Source organism: Somniosus microcephalus, chromosome 1 (genome assembly GCF_052327205.1).
Source record: "Somniosus microcephalus isolate GS21.2 chromosome 1, FLI_Smic_1.0, whole genome shotgun sequence".
NCBI lineage: Eukaryota > Metazoa > Chordata > Chondrichthyes > Squaliformes > Somniosidae > Somniosus > Somniosus microcephalus.
In genome coordinates this window covers 386,090,534-386,111,632 of record NC_140987.1, presented here as the reverse complement: position 1 = coordinate 386,111,632, position 21,099 = coordinate 386,090,534, and the positions used below count along the sequence as shown (strand labels likewise).

The window sequence follows — 21,099 nt, the reverse complement described above, 5'->3', positions numbered from 1 at the left end:
AACTTGGCTCTTCAGCAGTAATGCTGCTGTTAATTACCCCATTACAAGTTAGACCCTTTTGGATTAGGTGTAACTGGGGTTTTAACAGTGTATTGACTGCTAAACAAAGGTTATGACCCTGAAAAACGAATTTTAATTTTGTGGAGTGTCAAATTTATTCATTTTTAATAAAATTAAAAAATTTTAAGAAACTTTAAAAAAATGTTAATTTTTTTTAAAGTTTGTTCATCTTTATCTCAGGTTTTCCTTTTCCCCAATTGAGAGCACCAATCTTTGTTTTGCTCTCCCTAACATTTAAAAAAAAGTTAGAATCAAAGGAGCTTACCCACTTCCTGGTTGGCTGGCTGTGAGAATTCTGCATTTTGATTGGCTGCTTAGACAGCTTGTTGACGTCACAGCAGCTCTTCGCTGGGAGTCCCCATTAACGTGCGTTGATTTCAATTACGTGTCGGAAAACCCGACTTCTTCGCCACAGAGATTGTGAGATCTTTGTGCGAAGCTTATTTCGGAGCCAATGGCGAACGCCTTTGCTTCGCCGCTGACCGCAAATTACGGACCAATGTAATGATCATTTCTTAAGTTCTTAGTCTACTTTTGGGATTAATACCTTTTCTTGAATACTGTCGTTTTCTTTCTTCATGTGGTATATATTCTTCTGATAAGGTAAACCTTTCCAAAATGAGGCTCACAATTAATTGAGCTAGTGCTTTGATTGCTTCTGGATGAAGTTCTAGTTGGTAAGGGAGGCTGTCACCAGGTAATATTTTTGAATGTGGTTTTGTGTCTTTGCCTGTTAGTTTTTTTGTGTCTTTATCTGCTGGTTTTTTTGTGTCTTTGTCTGTTAGTTTTTTTGTGTCTTTGCCTGTTTCTTGTTTTGTGTCCTTGCCTGTTTCTTGTTTTGTGTCTTTGTCTGCTAGTTTTTTTGTGTCTTTGTCTGTTTCTTGTTTTGTGTCCTTGCCTGTTTCTTGTTTTGTGTCTTTGTCTGCTAGTTTTTTTGTGTCTTTGTCTGTTTCTTGTTTTGTGTCTTTGTCTGCTGTTTTTTTTGTGTCCTTGTCTGCTGGTTTTTTTGTGTCTTTGTCTGTTTCTTGTTTTGTTTCTTTGTCTGCTAGTTTTTTTGTGTCTTTGTCTGCTGGTTTTTCTGTGTCTTTGTCTGCTGGTTTTTTTGTGTCTTTGTCTGCTGGTTTTTTTGTGTCTTTGTCTGTTTCTTGTTTTGTGTCTTTGTCTGCTGTTTTTTTTGTGTCTTTGTCTGCTGTTTTTTTTGTGTCTTTGTCTGCTGGTTTTTTTGTGCCTTCCTCGGTTTCTCGTTTTGTGCCTTCCTCTGTTTCTCGTTTTGTGTCTTTTTCTGTTTCTCGTTTTGTGTCTTTTTCTGTTTCTCGTTTTGTGCCTTCCTCTGTTTCTCGTTTTGTGTCTTTTTCTGTTTCTCGTTTTGTGTCTTTTTCTGTTTCTCGTTTTGTGTCTTTTTCTGTTTCTCGTTTTGTGTCTTTTTCTGTTTCTCGTTTTGTGTCTTTTTCTGTTTCTCGTTTTGTGTCTTTTTCTGTTTCTCGTTTTGTGTCTTTTTCTGTTTCTCGTTTTGTGTCTTTTTCTGTTTCTCGTTTTGTGTCTTTTTCTGTTTCTCGTTTTGTGTCTTTTTCTGTTTCTCGTTTTGTGTCTTTTTCTGTTTCTCGTTTTGTGTCTTTTTCTGTTTCTTCTTTTGTGTCTTTCTCTGTTTCTTCTTTTGTGTCTTCCTCGGTTTCTTGTTTTGTGTCTTTCTCTGTTTCTTCTTTTGTGTCTTTTTCTGTTTCTTGTTTTGTGCCTTTTTCTGTTTCTTGTTTTGTGTCTTTTTCTGTTTCTTGTTTTGTGTCTTTTTCTGTTTCTTGTTTTGTGTCTTTTTCTGTGTGTTGTTTTGTGTCTTTTTCTGTTTCTTGTTTTGTATCTTTCTCTGTGTGTTGTTTTGTGTCTTTTTCTGTTTCTTGTTTTGTGTCTTTTTCTGTTTCTTGTTTTGTGCCTTTCTCTGTTTCTTGTTTTGTGTCTTTTTCTGCATCTTGTTTTGTGTCTTTCTCTGTGTGTTGTTTTGTGTCTTTTTCTGTTTCTTGTTTTGTGTCTTTCTCTGTGTGTTGTTTTGTGTCTTTTTCTGTTTCTTGTTTTGTGTCTTTCTCTGTGTGTTGTTTTGTGTCTTTTTCTGTTTCTTGTTTTGTGCCTTTTTCTGTTTCTTGTTTTGTGTCTTTCTCTGTGTGTTGTTTTGTGTCTTTCTCTGTGTGTTGTTTTGTGTCTTTCTCTGTGTGTTGTTTTGTGTCTTTCTCTGTGTGTTGTTTTGTATCTTTCTCTGTGTGTTGTTTTGTGTCTTTGCCTGTGTGTTGTTTTGTGTCTTTGCCTTTATGTTTTTTGTCTTTGCCTATGTGTTGTTTTGTTTGTACTTTTTTGTCTTTGCGTCGGCATCTTTTTGGTATGGTTTGTGTCTCTCTTGGGTTTTTTTCAGGATGAAGATCAACAGTCGAAGTTTCCTCAGACTTCTTGAACAATTTCTCCAGCAAGCTCCCTTCAGGAATGTCTTTTGGTTTATAAGCAAGTTCCTGCTCATTAAGATCATGTTGGATGGGTAGCTTGGAATCCCTCCTGGGTGCACTTGGAAATGTTGTACCTTTTTCTGATTCCTCAGATTTGTCATCATCTTTAGAGCTTTGCTGAGGCACAGGGGCAGCCTCAGGCATTTGTCGTCCTGGTGGGGTTTTGACTGGTGGAATATCACTAACTTCCTCCATTTGTGGATAAATCACCATTCCAGGAATATTCAGAGCTGGGAGTGTTTCTTTTTTAGGTGTGGAAATCACTTGCTCAGCTGGCTTTTTATGTGGGGTCTTCTGTTTAGGTTTCGCCTCTGAGATATCCATGGGGGCACTTGAGGATGGTTTAGGTTTTACTATCTTCTCCAATTTTAGTTTAGTGAAATTGTCAGCTGTTTTACCACTAAGAGATTGCAAAATAGCACCAATTATTTCATCTACTAAAATAATTTCTTTTAGCATTGACACATCAGCTCCAGTTTTAAGCCTTGCAACAATCTTTCTTTTTACCTCATTATGTATTGCTTTCAGTATATTAATTACTATGTCCTTGGCATCCTCACTGAAATCTATTTCTGGGTTTTCACATGGTGACACGGGAGGATCAGCGCATATAACTGGCTTCAACTTAGCAGATGTGATAGTCTCAAGCCTTGTTGAAACATATTTATTCATGTCTTCAATAATATTGAATACTTCTGAGCCTTCCAATTCTGAAGTGACTTCAGGTATTTCCGTTGCAGTTCTCAAACAGATTTCATGTGTATATATTGTGGAAGATTCTTGTTCTATATTAATTAGGCAAAGATCATCACTTTTGTTATTTTCTGCTGTGATCTCAGAATTATGAACTTGTTCATTTTTAACTGTTATATTATCTTTATTATGTAAACATGAGATGGTTGGTTTGCCTTTTAAAATAGTAGCAACTACTTCACTTGTTAGAATACAATGCAGTTTCTGAAGAATATTATTTACAATATCTGTGGAAAGACAATGGACTTTGCAATTAAAAATTAATTTCCTGGAATTCAAAGACGTTTTCTGAGTACTGGGAAAACCAGTGAGAATGTATACGAGATGAGGGTATGCAGCTGTTAATTTCTCTAGACATGCCCTTAAAATTTTTTCAGCTGCTGGAAGTATTTGTGATCTGGAAATACCCAGGACATCCTTATTATCCATGCCTGTCTTTTCTAGAGATTTACGTAAGATTTCTGAAACAGAGTTGAGCGAGGGGAGTAGTTTCATAGGTGGACTGAATGGATCCTCATTAACTGATGTAATGACATCATTGACCATTTCATCAGCTATGTCACTGACCTCTGATGGAGAAACCTGACCAGTTGACATAATGTGCTCCTTGAAATTTTGGCTTTCTGTGTCATCTTGCCTTTGGCTTTCATTTAGATATTGACTTTCAAAGGAATCTTGGCTTTTGAAGGAACTTTTGCTTTCAGCGACACTTTGGCTTTTGGCGACACTTAGGCTTCCAGCAATATCTAGGCTTTCAACGTCATCTTGTTCTTTGACAGCATCTTGGCTTTCAGCAACATCTTGAACTTTGGTGGCTTTTGGGCCTTTGGCAGTTTCTTGGCCTTTGGCAGCATCTGGGCCTTTGGAGGCAACTTGGACTTTGGTGGTATCTGGGCTTTTAGTGGCTTCTTGGACTTTGGCAGCATCTGGGCCTTTGGAGGCAACTTGGACTTTGGTGGTATCTGGGCTTTTAGCGGCTTCTTGGACTTTGGCAACTTCTTGGCCTTTGGAGGCAACTTGGACTTTGGTGGTATCTGGGCTTTTAGCGGCTTCTTGGACTTTGGCAGCATCTGGGCCTTTGCTGGCTTCTTGGCCTTTGGCAGCAATTTGACTTTCAATGGCTCCTGGGCGCTTGTCGGAATCTCGGGTCTTGGGAACATCTTCATTGTCAGAGTAGTCATCACACTCAGTGGAGTGGCTTTCAGCAGATTCTTGGCTTTCAGCAGATTCTTGGCTTTCAGCAGATTCTTGGCTTTCAGCAGATTCTTCGCTTTCACCAGATTCTTGGCTTTCACCCAAGTCTTGGCTTTCACCTAATTTTTGCCTTTCACTAAAGTCTTGCAATTCAGTTTCAACTTCTTTATCAGCAAATGCAATTATTTCAGTTCCAATTTCCTTTTCAACAAATTCAATGATTTCAGTTTGAACTCCCCTTTCAGACAATTCAAGTGGTTCAGTTTCAATATACTTTTCAGACAATTCAAGTGGTTCAGTTTCAATATCCTTTTCAGACAATTCAAGTGGTTCAGTTTCAATATCCTTTTCAGGCAATTCAAGTAGATCAGTTTCAACTTCTTTTTCAGAAAATTCAAGTAAGTCAGTGTTGACTTGGCTATCAGTAAATGTGCGGCCTTTGTCAGCAATCTGGCTTTCCGTGAGATCTTGGGTCTCATCCAAATCTTGGGTCTCAGCGAGATCTTTGCTGTCAGCGAGATCTATTCTAATTTCTTCATACTTCTGAATAGCTGGATAGATGGTGCTGGTCAATACTGCCACTATCAATGTTATTATGTTCCGAATTAATTTGTTGAGTTCTTCCATAGTCATCTATACAAAAGGAAGAATGTCATATTAATAATCAAATATTATTTTCAGCTTATTTGGGATTTACTATTACGTATATAGAAAACACATTTTTTTTAAATGGCAAAAATTATTTATACATTAACAACTTGAATAAAATAATGGGGTAAACTAACGATCAAGAAGCTAACTGGTGAAACACACCATCCAGCTGCCAAATATGGTCGGCGAGAGGCCCGGTCCATTTCAAGGGCTGGGCGTCATGAACATATATTCAGCAGGCTGCTGACACCAAGCAGGCATCCCGTGCAACTCACTGGCTCTGGGCTAGTGCAATATTGGGTGGCCCGGAGACGAGCTGGTTGGGAAAAAGGTAGGTTCAGGAGGGCGTTACGATCACGGCGGGACAGAAGCCCAGCCTGCAGCAGCTGACATTATTCTTCTGGAGCTCGGAGGTCCACTATTGTTCCTCCTGGCTCTACAAAATAATTGAAGCACTTAATTTTTCGAGTGAGTAGCAAAATAAGCATTGGTCTCTTAGAGGCTGAGGCAGGTGAAATGGTAATGCGGAATAAGGAAATGGCAGAGACTTTAAACAAATTTTTTGTATCTGTCTTCACAGTAGAAGACAACAAAAAGCATACCAAAAATACTGGGGAACCAAGGGGCTAATAAGAGTGAGGAACTTAAAGCAATTAATATCAGTAGAGAAAAAGTACTTGAGAAACTAATGGGACTAAAAGCTGACAAATCCCCTGGACCTAATGGCCTACATTCTAGGGTTCTAAAAGAAGTGGTGCAGAGATAATGGATGCATTGGTTGTGTTCTTCCAAAATTCCCTAGATTCTAGACCGATCCCAGCAGATTGGAAGGTAGCATATGTAACCTCGCTATTCAAGAAAGGAGGGAGAGAAAACAGGGAATGACAGGCCAGTTAGCCTGACATTAATTGTTGGGAAAATGCTGGAATCCATTATTAAGGAAGTGGTAACAGGGCACTTAGAAAGTCATAATATGATTAGGCAGAGTCAACATGGTTTCATGAAAGGGAAATCATGTTTAACAAATTTACTAGAGTTTTTTGAGGATGTAACTAGCAGGGTAGATAAAGGGGAACCAGTGGATATTTGGATTTCCAAAAGGCATTTGATAAGGTTCCACATAAAAGGTTGCTATGCAAGATAAGGGCTCATGGGGTTGGGGGTAATATATTAACATGGATAGAGGATTGGTTAACGGACAGAAAACAGAGAGTAGGGATAAACAGGTCGTTTTCAGATTGGCAGGCTGTAATTACTGGGGTGCCGCAAGGATCAGTGCTTGGGCCACAGCTATTTACATGACTTAGATATCTATATTAATGACTTAGATGAAGCGGCTGAGTGCAATGTATCCAAGTTTGCTGACGATATAAAGTTAGGTGGGAATGTAAGCTGTGAGTTCTAGACTCCCCTGCCAGGGGAAACAACCTCTCAGCATTTACCCTGTCAAGCCCTCTAAGAATTTTATACGTTTCAATGAGATCACTTCTCACTCTTCTAAACTCCAGAGAATAAAGGCCCATTCTACTCAATCTATTATCAGAGGACAGCCCTCTCATCCCAGGAATCAATATAGTGAACCTTCGTGCACCCCCTCTAAGGCAAGTATATCCTTCCTTAGGTAAGGAGACCAGGTGTAGTCCCAACAAAGCCCTATATAATTGCAGCTAGACTTCCTTACTCTTATACTCTAACCCCTTGCAATAAAGGCTAACCTACTATTTGCTTTCCTGATTGCTTGCTGTAACTGCATGTTAACTTTCTGTGATTTGTGTACAAGGACACCCAAATCCTTCTGAATACCAGCATTTACTAGTCTCTCACCTTTTAAAACTATTCTGCTTGTCTATTCCTCCTACCAAAGTGCAAAATTTCACATTTCCCCACATTATATTCCACCTGCCACCTTCTTGCCAACTCACTTAGCCTGTCTATATCCTCTTGCACTCTTTGCATCCTCTTCACAGCTTACTGTCCTACCTAGCTTTGTATTGTCAGCAAACTTGGAGACATTACACTCGGTCCCATCATCTAAGTCAGTGATATAGATTGTAAATAGCTGAGGCCCAAGCACAGATCCTTGTGGCACCCCTAGTAACAACCTGCCGAGCCAAAAATTACCCATTTATTTCTACTTTCTGTTTTCTGTCCATTAACCAATCCTTAATCCATGCTAATTAATAAAAAACTAATCTATAAATATTAATCCATATTAATTTTTGAGGAAAACTTCCAACCATTGAACTGTGTAAAGAAGAGTCCAGAGACCAATGTGGGGGTGGGGAGGGAGGGTAGCAGTAAGAACAGGCCAAAAACAACTACTAGATCACCGGTCTGGTGTGGTTAGCGCAACGGTAGCAGCAGTGGTGAAAAGTGCAGGAGGGAATGGGCCTCAAGCGTCAAGCCCACAGACAGGGCAAGGGCAGGGAACCACAGTTGGCAAAACAGCTAAACAGCCAAAAGAGTAAGAGCTAAATGCTAAAAACTGGCCCAAAGCAAACTTGGGGAATTATTAATGGTGCACAGCAGGAGGGAGCCAACCTCAAAAGGGACAAGGGAAGGCAGCTGCAGTGGGAGCTGTGATCTTGGAGGGGAGGGTTGGGGGGAGAGGAGTAATACAATTGTTTTCAGTGAGTAAATAAAACATTTGGGATGTGGCGTACCGATCACAGAAAGGACACAATCCGCTTTTCGGTCCGTAGACTATAAATCAGGCGTCATGCCTTTAAGAAGGATCACACCTTTAAGAAACTCGATTTGCAACATAGTTAAGCCCAGAGCGGGGGAGGAGCAGTCGAAGCTGTGGACTGATGAAAGGCAGTCGGACTTGGTGTAGGCTCTGACGCCATTTTGTGTTCAACATGCAGTCTCAACAATTAAACCTTTTCTGTTGAACCTCTCTGAGTTCAGTATTTTTTGCTAGGAGTACGTAGACTCCTACATTGGTGACCCCGACGCTCAGGACGACTCCTAAGCGTAACCATGGCTGACACAAACGCAGTTTCTGTGAAGCTGCCGGAGTTCTGGGAGAACCTAGCCACCGCCTGGTTCATTCAAGCCGAATCGCAATTCCGACTCCGCGGCATCACCGCCGACGCAACGATGTACGACTACCTCCTCGCCTCCCTGGGCAGCTCCACAATCACGAAAGTCTGGACAACGCTACAAAACCCGTCGGAGGAAGGCAAGTACGCACATCTCAAGGCCGCGCTCCTTAAAAAATTCACAGCCTCCCAATTTTTGCGCAACTGCCACCTCCTCGACCTCCCGGGCCTCGGTGACTCCATGCCGTCAGACTTGCTCTCACACATGCTTGCTCTGACCGACGAGAAACCGCCCGGCTCCCTCTTCCGCACGCTCTTTATCCGCCAACTACCTCCCAGCATCCGCCTGGCAATCGTGGCGTCCAGCCTCACGGACCTCGAGGCCCTGGCCGACGAAGCCGATAAGCTCCTATCCGCCGGCTCCAACCACGCCGTCACCCCCGACCTGGCCTCCGCAGCGTCGGCGCGCGCTCCACCCTCTATCGCGCAGCCACACAGCTCGGCCACGAGGCCCCCACTTCCCCCAAGCCCTCCGACCCAGGGCTACTGCTACTTCCATACCCGGTTCGGCGCACAGGCAAGCCGCTGCAGCCATCCCTGCACATTTCCAACCGCCCCCACACCGGCCTACACGATGGCCGTGGGGCAAGCAGGCGCGCTGCTGTATGTTACGGACAGCGCCACAGGACACCGTTTCCTATGCGACACGGGCGCGCAGCGCAGCATCATCCCCGCGTCCGCCCTCGAGATCCAGCGAGGCGGCCACGGCCCTGCGCTGGCTGCCGCCAACGGCACCGACATCCGGACGTATGGCACCCGCACCGTCACCATCGACCTCGCAGGCCGCCGCTACCACTGGGAGTTTATCACCGCCAAGGTGCTCTCCCCGCTCCTCGGTGCAGATTTCCTGTGCGCCCACGGCCTGTTGGTCGACATGCCTCGGCGCCGCCTCGTGGACATGAACACCATGTCACCTATCCCGGGCGCCATGGCCCCTCCCCCAACCCGCCGAAATGGCGTGGCAGTGCCGCGCCCGCTCAACAGACGACTACTCAGCACTCCTGGCTGAGTTCCCAGCCCTCACCAACCCGACCTTCTCCGCGAAAGTTGCTAAGCACAGGGTAGAACACTTCATCCCCACCACAGGCCCACCGGTGTATGCCCACGCCCGCAGGCTGGACCCAGCCAAGCTGGAGATCGCGCGGGCCGAGTTCGCCACAATGGAACAGCTCGGCATCATCCGCCGCTCCAACAGCCCCTGGGCCTCCCCACTCCACATCGTCACCAAACCCGACGGGGGATGGCGCCCCTGCGGGGACTACCGGCGCCTAAACGACGCCACCACGCCGGATCGGTACCCCATACCGCACATTCAAGACTTCTCGGCTAGGCTGGCCGGCCGCTCAGTCTTCTCCAAAGTCGACCTGGTGCGCGGTTACCATCAGGTGCCAGTCCACCCCACGGACGTTCCCAAGACGGCCATAATCACCCCTTTTGGGCTATTCGAGTTCCTCCGAATGCCCTTCGGCCTCAAAAACACGGCCCAGGCCTTCCAGTGGCTCATGGACTCGGTCCTCTGGGACCTGAAGTTCCTCTTTGTCTACCTGGATGACATCCTGGTAGCTAGTTCCTCCAAGCAGGAACACATCGAGCACCTCCGCACCCTGTTCCAGCGGCTCAGTGAGCACGGGCTCATCATCAACCCAGCCAAGTGCCAATTCGGCCTCAGCAGGATCGAATTCCTTGGCCACCACATCACGCAGGACGGAGCCATTCCCCTGCCCACCAAGGTGCAAGCCATCCAGCAGTTCCCCCGGCCTACCACCATCAAAGGCCTCCAGGAGTTCTTGGGGATGATCAACTTTTACAACCGCTTCATTCCTGGAGCGGCCTCCCTCATGCGGCCCCTATACGAAGCCCTCCGGGGTAAGAAAGACAGAATGGCGATCGAGTGGTCGGCGGACATGTTGACCGCTTTCGACTCGACCAAAAAGGCGCTCGCCGACGCCACCATGCTCGCTCACCCACAGCCCAACGCCAGGGTGGCCCTCACCACAGACACCTCCGACCACGCGGTCGGCGCCGTGTACGAACAGTGGGTCGACGGGGCCTGGCAACCGCTGGCCTTTTTCAGCCGCCAACTGCGCCCCCCGGAGGCCAAATACAGCGTCTTTGACCGCGAGCTCCTCGCACTGTACCTGGCAGTCCGCCATTTTAGATTTCTTCTGGAGGGCTGCCCCTTCACCGCGTTTGTCGACCACAAACCCCTGACATTCGCGATGGCGAAATCTGCGGACCCGTGGTCAGCCAGGCAACAACGCCAGCTCGCCGCGGTGTCCGAATTCACCACGGACATCTGGCACGTCTCCGGTCGAGACAACGTGGTGGCCGACTGCCTATCCCGCCCCGCTGTCCACGGCGCCCACCTGGCAGTGGACTATGCTCAACTGGCAGCGGAGCAACGCACCGACCCCGATCTGCTCTCCGCGCCCACAACCCTCCCAGGGCTGCGACTGACCAACGTCGCCTGCGGCCCGTCCGCTGTCACAGTCAAATGCGACACCTCCTTGGCGCAACCCCGCCCCGTAGTCCCGGCGTCCTGGCGAAAACGGGTGTTCGACATCGTCCATGGCCTCTCACACCCCGGCACCCGTGCGTCCATTAGACTGGTGGCCATCCGATTTGTCTGGCGCGGCCTGCGCAAAGATGTGCGCGTCTGGTCCAGATCCTGCATAGCTTGCCAGCGTGCCAAAATCCACCAGCACGTCAAAGCCCCACTCGAGGAGTTCACCGTGCCAGAAAGAAGGTTTGACCACGTCCACATCGACCTCGTCGGCCCCCTGCCGCCATCACAAGGTCACACGCACCTGCTGACAATCATGGACCGTACCACCCGCTGGCCCGAGGCCATTCCACTGACATCCACCACCACCGCCGACATCGCGAGGGCGTTCATCGGTACCTGGGTCGCTCGGTTCGGCGTCCCCTCCGACATGGCGTCGGATAGAGGCCCGCAGTTCACCTCTGATCTGTGGGCCGCCATCGCCCGAAACCTCGGGGTGGCCGTTCACCGCACCACGGCTTACCACCCCCAAGCCAACGGACTGTGCGAGCGATTCCACAGGTCCATGAAGGCGTCCCTCCGCGCCAGCCTCGAGGACGAGGCTTGGATCGACCGCCTCCCGTGGGTGCTACTTGGCCTACGCTCCGCGGTCAAGGAAGACCTGCAAGCCTCGGCGGCGGAACTCGTGTACGGCCAGCCGCTGCGCGTACCCGGAGAGTTCCTGCCCACCGCCACGACCCCCTGGTCGGCTGACCAGCAACGCCGCGCTTTCACCAACCGAGCACAACAGTTCGCTCCGGTACCCACCGGCCGGCACAGCGAACCAGCAACCCGCGTACCACCTAGCCTGCACATGGCCAAATTTGTTTTCGTGCACCATGATGCCCACCGAGGACCTCTACGACCCCCATACGACGGACCCTACAAGGTACTCCAGACGGGGAACAAGTTCTTCCTCCTCGAAGTGGGCGGCAGAACTGACAAGGTGTCGGTCGACCGGCTCAAGCTGGCGCACCTAGAGCCCGACGAACCCGTTCAGGTGGGCCAACCCCCACCGCGGGGCAGACCGCCTAAGAGCCCGACGCGTCCGACCGCCCCGCTCCCGACACCAACCGCCAAGAGCCGTTCCAGACGTGCCATCAAGCCACCACGCCGGTTCGTACACTCCCTACTAGCGGATTCTGGGGGGAGCTGTGTGGCGTACCGATCACAGAAAGGACACAATCCACTTTTCGGTCCATAGACTATAAATCAGGCGTCATGCCTTTAAGAAGGATCACACCTTTAAGAAACTCGATCTGCAACATAGTTAAGCCCAGAGCGGGGGAGGAGCAGTCAAAGCTGTGGACTGATGAAAGGCAGTCGGACTTGGTGTAGGCTCTGACGCCATTTTATGTTCAACATGCAGTCTCAACAATTAAACCTTTTCTGTTGAACCTCTCCAAGTTCAGTATTTTTTGCTAGGAGTACGTAGACTCCTACAGGGACAAATTATGAGCAAAAAATATTAATTTTACAATTCTAAAATGCATACCTGACAGAAAAATTCAGTTCTGGGAAAAAATGACTTTGGAGCAGTGAGATAAAGTCATCAAAGTGTTCCAAAGCTGCAGCCCATGACCAGAACATGGAACTGCATACAGATGCAAACCAAGCCTTTTAGAAGGGATCTGCATAGTTACAGGCTTTTGTGACTGAAAAGAGTGACAAAGAATGAGTGTTGTAATTTGGAAACCCTATTACGCCATAGGCAATTACAAATGGTGTGGACATGATTAATATGGAAATCTTCATAAGAAACGTTGACAGGTGACAGAACATACTGATTTTACTACCTACTCAATTATGTAAACTTATACAATAACATCAGATTCACTTATTTACCATAGGTTTCGTGGAACCTTTCAACTTCGACTTTTCTGTAATCACTGCTGAATGACCTTCAGGGAGTATTGCGCATTCACCTAGAAAGAAACAACTCTCAAATCTTTAATTGAATTAAGACTTTTGGGGGCATTTTTTCTGAGGCAGGTAGAGTTCCTGGATAAGCTACATATGATGATTTGCTATGAAATTTCCATGGCAAAGTTCCCCCAAGCAGAGTACATGAGCAAGTTTGTACTGAGCTGATGTTATGCAATGCAGTTTGCCAATTATCCTGGATCAATCTGAAATAAATTGTTACAGTCTGCACAGAGCAGGATTAAACAGAGTGGACTTGAACAGAGTGTTTTATTTGGGAATTTGGAAAGAGTGGGAATTTGAAGAAGAGGGGGTAGGAGTTTTTTGCCTACATTACTTGTAGTGCTTTGTGTTACAGGTAGATATTTAATTTCACTACCCTTAACTTAATCTAGATCAAGTAAGTAGTCAAGAAACTACACTGTAAAGTAAGTTACCTAATTACAAATGTAATTAAATTTAATTAAATAAAACAAGGTCATATAGGGATGGGAGTGCAGGCGGTGTGCCACAACTGCAGCATGTGGGAGTTTGTGGAGAGCATTGTGATCCTGGACAACCACATTTGCAGTAAGTGCCTGCATCTTGAGGAACTTCAGCTCAGAGTTTTTGAGCTGGAGTCTGAGGTGCAGACATTGCAGGGCATCAGGGATGGGGAGAGTTACCTGGACACTTTGATCCAGGAGGCAGTCACACCCATTAGGTTAGGTAGTGGTACAGGTCTGGTTAGTGGTCAGGGACAGGAGGATGTGACTGCAAATCAGGCAGGTAAGGGGACCCCAGGTGCAGTGCTGGAGGAGCCTCAGTCTTTGCCCTTGTCCAACAGGTATGAGGTTCTTGCTGCCTGTGTGGATGAGGAAAAAGCCTGCAGGATGGATGAACACGCTGACCATGGCACCATGGTGCAGCAGGCCATTCAAGTAGGGGGAATGTAAAGGAATGTAGTTATGGTAGGGGACAGTATAGTCAGGGGGATAGATACAGTTCTCTATAGCCACAACCGAGTTCTGAAGGTTGTGGTACTCACCCGTAAACCCACTGGAAGTGCCGGTTTCCTGCATGCACTGCGCATGCGTGGGAAACCGGCACTTCTGTTCCCCTGAACGAAGGAGTTCAGAGTTCGAACGCGTGCGCGGGAGAGGCTGTGCGTGCGCATCAAACTTACGGTTTTTTTTCAGGTTTTCCCGGGTGGGTAAGTCTCCAGAAGTTACAAATATAAAAAGCAGGCGTAGGGCCTGCTTTTTACAAGGTAAGTGGTGAATTAATTAAAATTAAAACATTTTTTCCACAGGTTTATTATTTTTAAATACTTTAAAGCAAGGTAAGTTTATTTTTAGCCCCGTTAGAAAATAAAATTATTTTTTTCAAAAATTTAAATTATTGTTTAAAATAGTTATTTCATGTAATTTATAGTTTATTTAAAAAATGTGATTTAAAAAAAAAATTATTTGAAGATTTATTGCTGTTTTGGGGCCTTAGTATTTATAAGTTTTGACAGCCCTTCCTGTCAATTATATGAATGGAGCATTCCCTGCTCCGATTGGCTCTCCATGGCCCACGTGATCCCAGGGGATGCTTCGAACTAACTGCGCCCCCTGGGATACGCAAGCACTGCGTGCCGGCAGCTGGGCCAGACCCTGGATCAGAATCCCACGCGGGCCCACAGCTCAATGGCCAGTGCGCTAGGTAAGTGCAGGTCGGGGGCTTACACCCGCGGGAAGCCCCCGACCCAAATTTCTGGGCCATTAAGTTTGAAAGTGATTTAGTTAAATCTGAAACTAGGGTCTTCAATCTAAACAAAGCAAACTACATAGGTATAAGGGGCAAGTTAGCTAAGGTAGATTAAGAAACTACGTAAAAAAGGTATGATGGTAGACAAGTAATGACTAGCATTTAAAGAATTAATACATCATTTACAACAAATATACATTCCTTTACGGCACAAAAACCCCACAGGAAAAGTGGTCCAACCGTGGCTAACAAGAGAAGTTAAAGATAGTATTAGATCAAAGGAAGAGGCTTATAATGTTGCCAAAAAGAGTAGTAAGCCTGAGGATTGGGAGAAATTTAGAATTCAGCAAAGGAGGACCCAAGAAATTGATAAAGAAACGGAAAATAGAATATGAGAGTAAACTAGCAAGAGACATAAAAACAGGCTGTAAAAGCTTCTATAGGTATGTAAAAAGGAAAAGATTAGCAAAAGTAAATGTGGGTCCCTTACAGGCCGAGACAGGAGAAATTATAATGGGAAATAAGGAAATGGCAGAGAAATTAAACAAATACTTTGTAGCTGTCTTCACGGAAGAAGGTGCAAAAAAACTTCCTGGACATAGTGGTGAACCAAGACTCTAGCGAGAACGAGGAACCGAAAGAAATTAGTATTAGTAAAAAAACAGTACTGGAGAAATTAATGGGACTGAAAGCCGATAAATCCCCAAGACCTCATGGCTGACATCCTAGGGTTTTGAAAGAGGTGGCGACTGCGATAGCGGATGCATTGGTTATCATTTTCCAAAATTCCATAGATTCTAGAACGGTTCCCGCAGATTGGAAGGTAACAAATGTAACCCCACCATTTAAGAAAGGAGGGAGAGAGAAAACAGGGAACTACAGACCAGTCAGCCTGATATCAGTAGTAGGGAAAATGCTAGAATCTATTATTAAGGACGTGGTAACAGGGCACTTAAAAAATAATAATAGGATTGGGCAGAGTCAACACAGATTTATGAAAGAGAAATCGTGTTTGACTAATCTGTTAGAGTTTTTTGAGGTTGTAACTAGCAGAATCAATAAGGGGGAAGCAGTGGGTGTGGTTTATTGGGATTTTCAGATAGCATTCGATAAGGTGCCACACAAGAGGTTATTAAACAAAATTAGGGCTCATGGGATTGGGGGTAATATACTGGCATGGATTGAGGATTGGTTAATGGACAGAAAACAGAGAGTTGGAATAAATGGGTCATTCTCGGGTTGGCAGGCTGTAACTAGTGGGGTACCGCAAGGATCAGTGCTTGGGCTTCAGCTATTCACAATCTACATCAATGATTTGGATGAGGGGACCAAATGTAATGGCCCAGAAATTCGGGTCGAGGGCTTCCCGCGGCTGTAAGCACCCGACCTTCACTTACCTTGCGCGCCGGCCGTTGAGCTGTGGGCCCCCGTGGAATTCCGATCCTGGGCCTGCTCCAACTGCCAGTGCACAGTGCTTGCGTATCCCAGGGGCGCAGTTAGTTCGATACATCCCCTGGGATCACGTGGGCCATGGGGAGCCAATCGGAGCAGGGAATGCTTTATTCATAAGTTTGACAGGAAGGACTGTCAAACTTATAAATACTATACAAGCCCCAAAACATCACTAAATCTTCAAATAAATTTTTAAAAAACATCACATTTTTTAAATAAACTATAAATTACATGAAATAACTATTTTAAACAATAATTTAAATTTTTGGGGAAAAAAATATTTTCTAACGGGGCTAAAAATAAACTTACCTTTCTTTAAAGTATTTAAAAATAATAAACCTGTGGAAAAAATGTTTTAATTTTAATTAATTCACCACTTACCTTGTAAAAAGCAGGCCTTACGCCTGCTTTTTATATGTGTAACTTCTGGAGACTTACCCTCCCGGGAAAACCTGCAAAAAAAACGTAAGTTCGATGCGCACGCGCAGCCTCTCCTGCGCACGCGTTCGACCTCTGAACCCCTTCTTTCAGGGGAAAGTAAGTGCCGGTTTCCCACGCATGCGCAGTGCATGCAGGAAACCGGCACTTCCATTGGGCCTAAGGGTGAGTACCCCGTGCGTACTCACCTGTGGTGTTGTATCCATGTGTTAATGGAGACACGGAATGCAGGAGTTGGTTTCACAGGTGTTTACTGAACAAAGTCTGGAGGTGAACTAACAGATACAAGACACTATACAGGCTTATATAGCCCGAGTGGCCATTACCGGCATTACAGTACACAAGGGGCTCTTAAAGGCACATACACCACAATTCCTCCCCTTTTAGACAACCAGTACATAACATTTTAAGTAATCATTAATTAACATGTTACAAGAACAATAATCTACACATTTGCTGCAGTTAATCGATTATAAGTCAGTCTCTCTGGAGGCTTCCTGACTCGGTCCGGATAACGCCTCGGTGGTGTAGTAGTTTTTGGTGGCGTAGTAGGTTCTTTTGGCAAGGTCGATTCGGCTTGAATGCCAGTGTCGGGTTCATCTGGTTCCAGTATCACCGGATCGGAGGTAGATACTATGGGTATCTCTGCTTCATCATTAGGCGTATAGAGTTGTGGTGTAGGTTGTCCCTTTTCGGATGACTCTATGATCTGGTCAGCATGGCGCCTTATTATGCTTTCTCCAATGTCCACGGTATACATCAGCGGTCCTAGTCGTGTGCAAATAGTTCCAGGCTGCCATTTCTCGGTACGGTAGTCCCGGGCCAAAACTTGTTGACCTATCTGGAAAGTTCTAGTTGGCCTTTCATTCATGCCTTGAAATTGCCGGTTCTCCACGTCCCTTCTGATGTTTGGCTTGATCAAATCCAGCCGGCATCTTAGGCTTCTATTGAAGAACATCATGGCGGGAGTTTGGTTTGTAACCACATATGTTGCATTCCTGTATGCAAACAAGAAGTTATCTACCTTATGCTGTAGATTTATGTCTTCATTACCCATGGCCTTTATGGCCTTCTTGAAGGTCTGGACAAACCTTTCAGCCAATCCATTGGTGGCGGGATGGTATGGGGCGGACGTGTAGTGCTTAACCCCATTGTTTTTTAAGAACTTCCTGAATTTTTCGGACACAAATTGCGGTCCATTATCAGAACAGATCTGTTCAGGCAGCCCATTCCTGGCAAATATGGTCCTTAATACTGTGATGGTTTTTTCCGTGGTGGTGGAGGACATCTTTATTACCTCCGGCCACTTGGAGTGTGCATCAACCGCGATTAAGAACATTGAGTCCATAAATGGACCGGCAAAGTCGATGTATACCCTTTGCCATGGAGATGAAGGCCACTCCCATGGATGTAGAGGGGCTTGTGGTGGGGCGTTTTGGACCTTCTGGCATCCTAGGCAGCTCTTGGTCATTTCTTCGATGTCTCCATCTATACCTGGCCACCACACAAACGCTCTGGCTAGGTTCTTCATTTTCACTCCACCCAGATGCCCCTCGTGAAGCTCCTTTAGCACTTTATCCTGGAGTTTGGGTGGAATCACCACTCTGGATCCACACATCAAGGTTCCTCGGCACACTGACAGCTGTTCTCTTCTTTGCAAGAATGCTGGCAACAGTGGTTCGCCATGTGCTGGCCATCCCTTCACCGTTAAATCGTAGACTCGTGAGAGAGTCGGGTCATTTCTCGTTTCCTTTTCAATGGCAGAATTTGTTACTGGTAGACATTCTACTATGGTTGAGTGGAACATCTCCACTGGGTCCACTGTAGGTGCCTCTTCTACCATTGGCAACGGTAGGCGCGATAAACCGTCAGCATTCCCATGCTGTTTTGATCCTTTGTATTCTATGTCATATTGGTGTGCCCCTAGGAAAATGGACCACCTCTGTAGCCTTTGCGCTGTCATAATGGGAACACCCTTTTTAGGGTTGAATATGGAGATGAGGGGTTGATGGTCAGTCAACAAGGTAAATTTTTGTCCGTGTAGGCAATGGTTGAATTTCTTCACTCACCATACCAGGCTTCCCTGTCGATCTGGGCATAGTTACGCTCAGCTGAGTTCAATGAGCGTGACGCAAAAGCTATCGGCCGCTCCGAGCCATCAGGGAATCTATGCGATAATACCGCTCCTACGCCGTAAGGGGATGCATCGCACGCCAGTCTGATTGGTAGTGATGGGTTGTAATGAGCCAAAACTTCCTTGGACGTGATCAAGCCTTTGCATTTATGGAAGGCACGTTTACAGTCTTCGCTCCATTTCCAAATTACTCCCGTTTGTAGCAGTTCGTTAAGAGGGTGCAGAAGAGTTGACAAGTTCGGTAAAAATTTATGATAGTAATTTATCAATCCCAGGAACGACCTTAATTGTGAGACATTTTCAGGTGCTGGGGCTTTTATGACTGCTTCAATTTTTTCAGGTGACTTATGCAACCCTTCCTCGTTAATTATGTGGCCACAATATGATATTTGTTTCTGGAAAAATTCACACTTGGGGCGGTTTGCTCGTAGGCCCCGTTCTCTCAGCCTAGTGAGCACCTGCTCCAAATTGGCAAGGTGCTCGTTGTCGTTTTCTCCTGTTACAAGGATGTCGTCTAGGTAGCATTGAGTCCCCAGAATCCCTTGGAGGACTTGCTCCATAGCTCTTTGCCAGATAGCTGGAGCTGATGCTACTCCGAAAACCAGTCGATTGTACTGGTACAGGCCTTTGTGTGTATTTATCGTGAGATACTTTTTAGAGGCCTCTTCAACCTCCATCTGTAGGTATGCCTGTGCCAAGTCAATTTTGGTGAAACGTTTCCCTCCGGATAGTGAGGCGAAAATATCTTCTATCCTCGGAAGAGGATACTGTACCGTGTGAAGGACCGGGTTTACAGTCACCTTGAAGTCCCCACAGATGCGAATTTTTCTCTGTTCTTCAGATTTATCATTATTCAACGCTTTCTTCATGACCGGGACGATGGGTGTTGCCCACTCGCTCCAATCTATCTTGGATAATACGCCTGCCTTTTCAAAATTCTCCAGCTCTGCCTCGACTGCTGGACGAATTGCGTATGGCACCGGCCTTGCCTTAAAAAACTTGGGAATTGCTGTATCTTCCACTTTTATTGAGGCGGTGACGCCTTTCAAGGTTCCTAGTTCCTGTTGAAACACTTCCTTGGCGTTGGCCAAGATGTCTTTCAATCGTTCAGGTATGACGTCATCATTTTTTTTCTTACTGGTCACCGTCAGTGCCTGAATGGAGTGCCAGTCTAAAAGTATCTTCCTGATCCATTCACGTCCCAACAGCGGTGAACCACCATCTTGCAGAACGTATAAATACAACTTCTGTATTTCCTTGCCGTTGTATACAACAGGCACCTTTATTTTCCCTTTGGGGTATACTTTCTGTCCCGTATATGTTTTCAAGATAATGGATGTGTCTTTCAAAGGTATATGCGGAAATAGCCGCTCGTAATCCCGTCGACTTATGACGGTCAGAGCTGATCCTGTATCTAGCTCCATTCTAACTGGGGACCCCGCTATCGTGAGGGTAACCCAAATGGTCTGGTAATCTTCTTTGGCAATTACATTATGTAATTTGAGACAGCTTAGTCTCTTGTTTCCGGAGTCGCTATCGCTCTTCTGGTCTTCGGAGCTACTGTCCGTCATCATTTGTACCTTTCTGTACTTTTCCTTATTGATTTTTTTCCTGTCCGTGGATTTTTTGTTTCCAGATCGGCATACACGTGCAATGTGTCCAATCTTTCCGCATTGCCTGCATGCTTTGTCCTTGAACCAGCAGTTCCTCTGGTCATGGGTGGATCTGCCGCAGCGATAACATCTCTCGAAACCCTGTGTCATTTCATGGGTGCCGAAGTCCTGTGGCTTTTGCTGTATCTCTGCAGCTCCTCTTGCGGCTGCTTCGTATGATACAGCCACACTGACACTTGTCCAGCGTCAAATCTTTCTCAGAAAGTAGCCTTTTCTGTGTTCCTTCACTTAGGAGACCGCAGACGAATTTGTCTCGAAGAGAATCTGCCAGTCCTGCCCCGAATTGGCAGTGCTTTGACAGCTTCCTTAATTCAGTGAGGTAATCAGCGTTACTTTCATTCTTGTGCTGATTCCTCTTGAAGAATTTGAATCGTTCCACTATCAGCAGCGGTGTTGGGTTTAAGTGCTCCTGTAGGGTATCAACAATCTCCTTAAAATTCTTGTCCTTTGGTTTGGCTGGAGTAATTAAGTTTCGTAACAGCCCGTATGTCCTTGCGCCCATTAGATTCAGAAGTATTGATGCCTTTTTATCATCCTCTATTTCATTTGCTGTGCAATATACCTCCACTCTTTCCACATATGTGGTCCAATCCTCTATATCGCTATCGAAAGCATTAATATTGCCAGCCTTAGGCATCCTGAAAAAAAAATGGTGCCTCCCGCACTTTCCTTTCTTCCCTGCAGAAAAAAATGGCGCTTCCCGTGCTTTCCCGCCGCTGCCGCTGCTGACAACGCTGTTCTCCGCGGTTTTTATTTACATAGGTTTTTTTCAATAGGTGGAGACTCGTTCCCGCCGGACTCGCTGGGACTTTTCCCTCCCTCTGCTTGGTCTGAACGCCGACCTGCTTTGCAGCGCCGGCCGTCTCCCGAGTGCTCCCCCCCTCTGTCTCTGTTTGCCTCCGCCTTCGCTGCTCGGCCCCGCTGCAGAGCCAGCCGATGGAGACCCAGCCCGCTGCCCAGG

At 46.1% G+C, this 21,099-nt stretch overlaps 1 protein-coding gene across 2 annotated transcripts in view; it reads right to left on the bottom strand.

The window, feature by feature from the left end:
• The window catches only part of LOC147125075 (uncharacterized), a 200,179-nt gene that overhangs the window by 65,457 nt on the left and 113,623 nt on the right, over window positions 1-21,099 (bottom strand). Inside the window, exons 10-11 of one of the 2 annotated variants that reach the window (XM_085997025.1) lie at window positions 12,633-12,712; window positions 608-5,123 (exon numbers count right to left, since the gene is read on the bottom strand). In XM_085997025.1, coding sequence (XP_085853151.1) covers window positions 608-5,123; window positions 12,633-12,712 — 4,596 coding nt within the window. The remainder of the gene's footprint in view (window positions 1-607; window positions 5,124-12,632; window positions 12,713-21,099) is intronic. The other variant, XM_085997032.1, reaches the window with a different exon arrangement.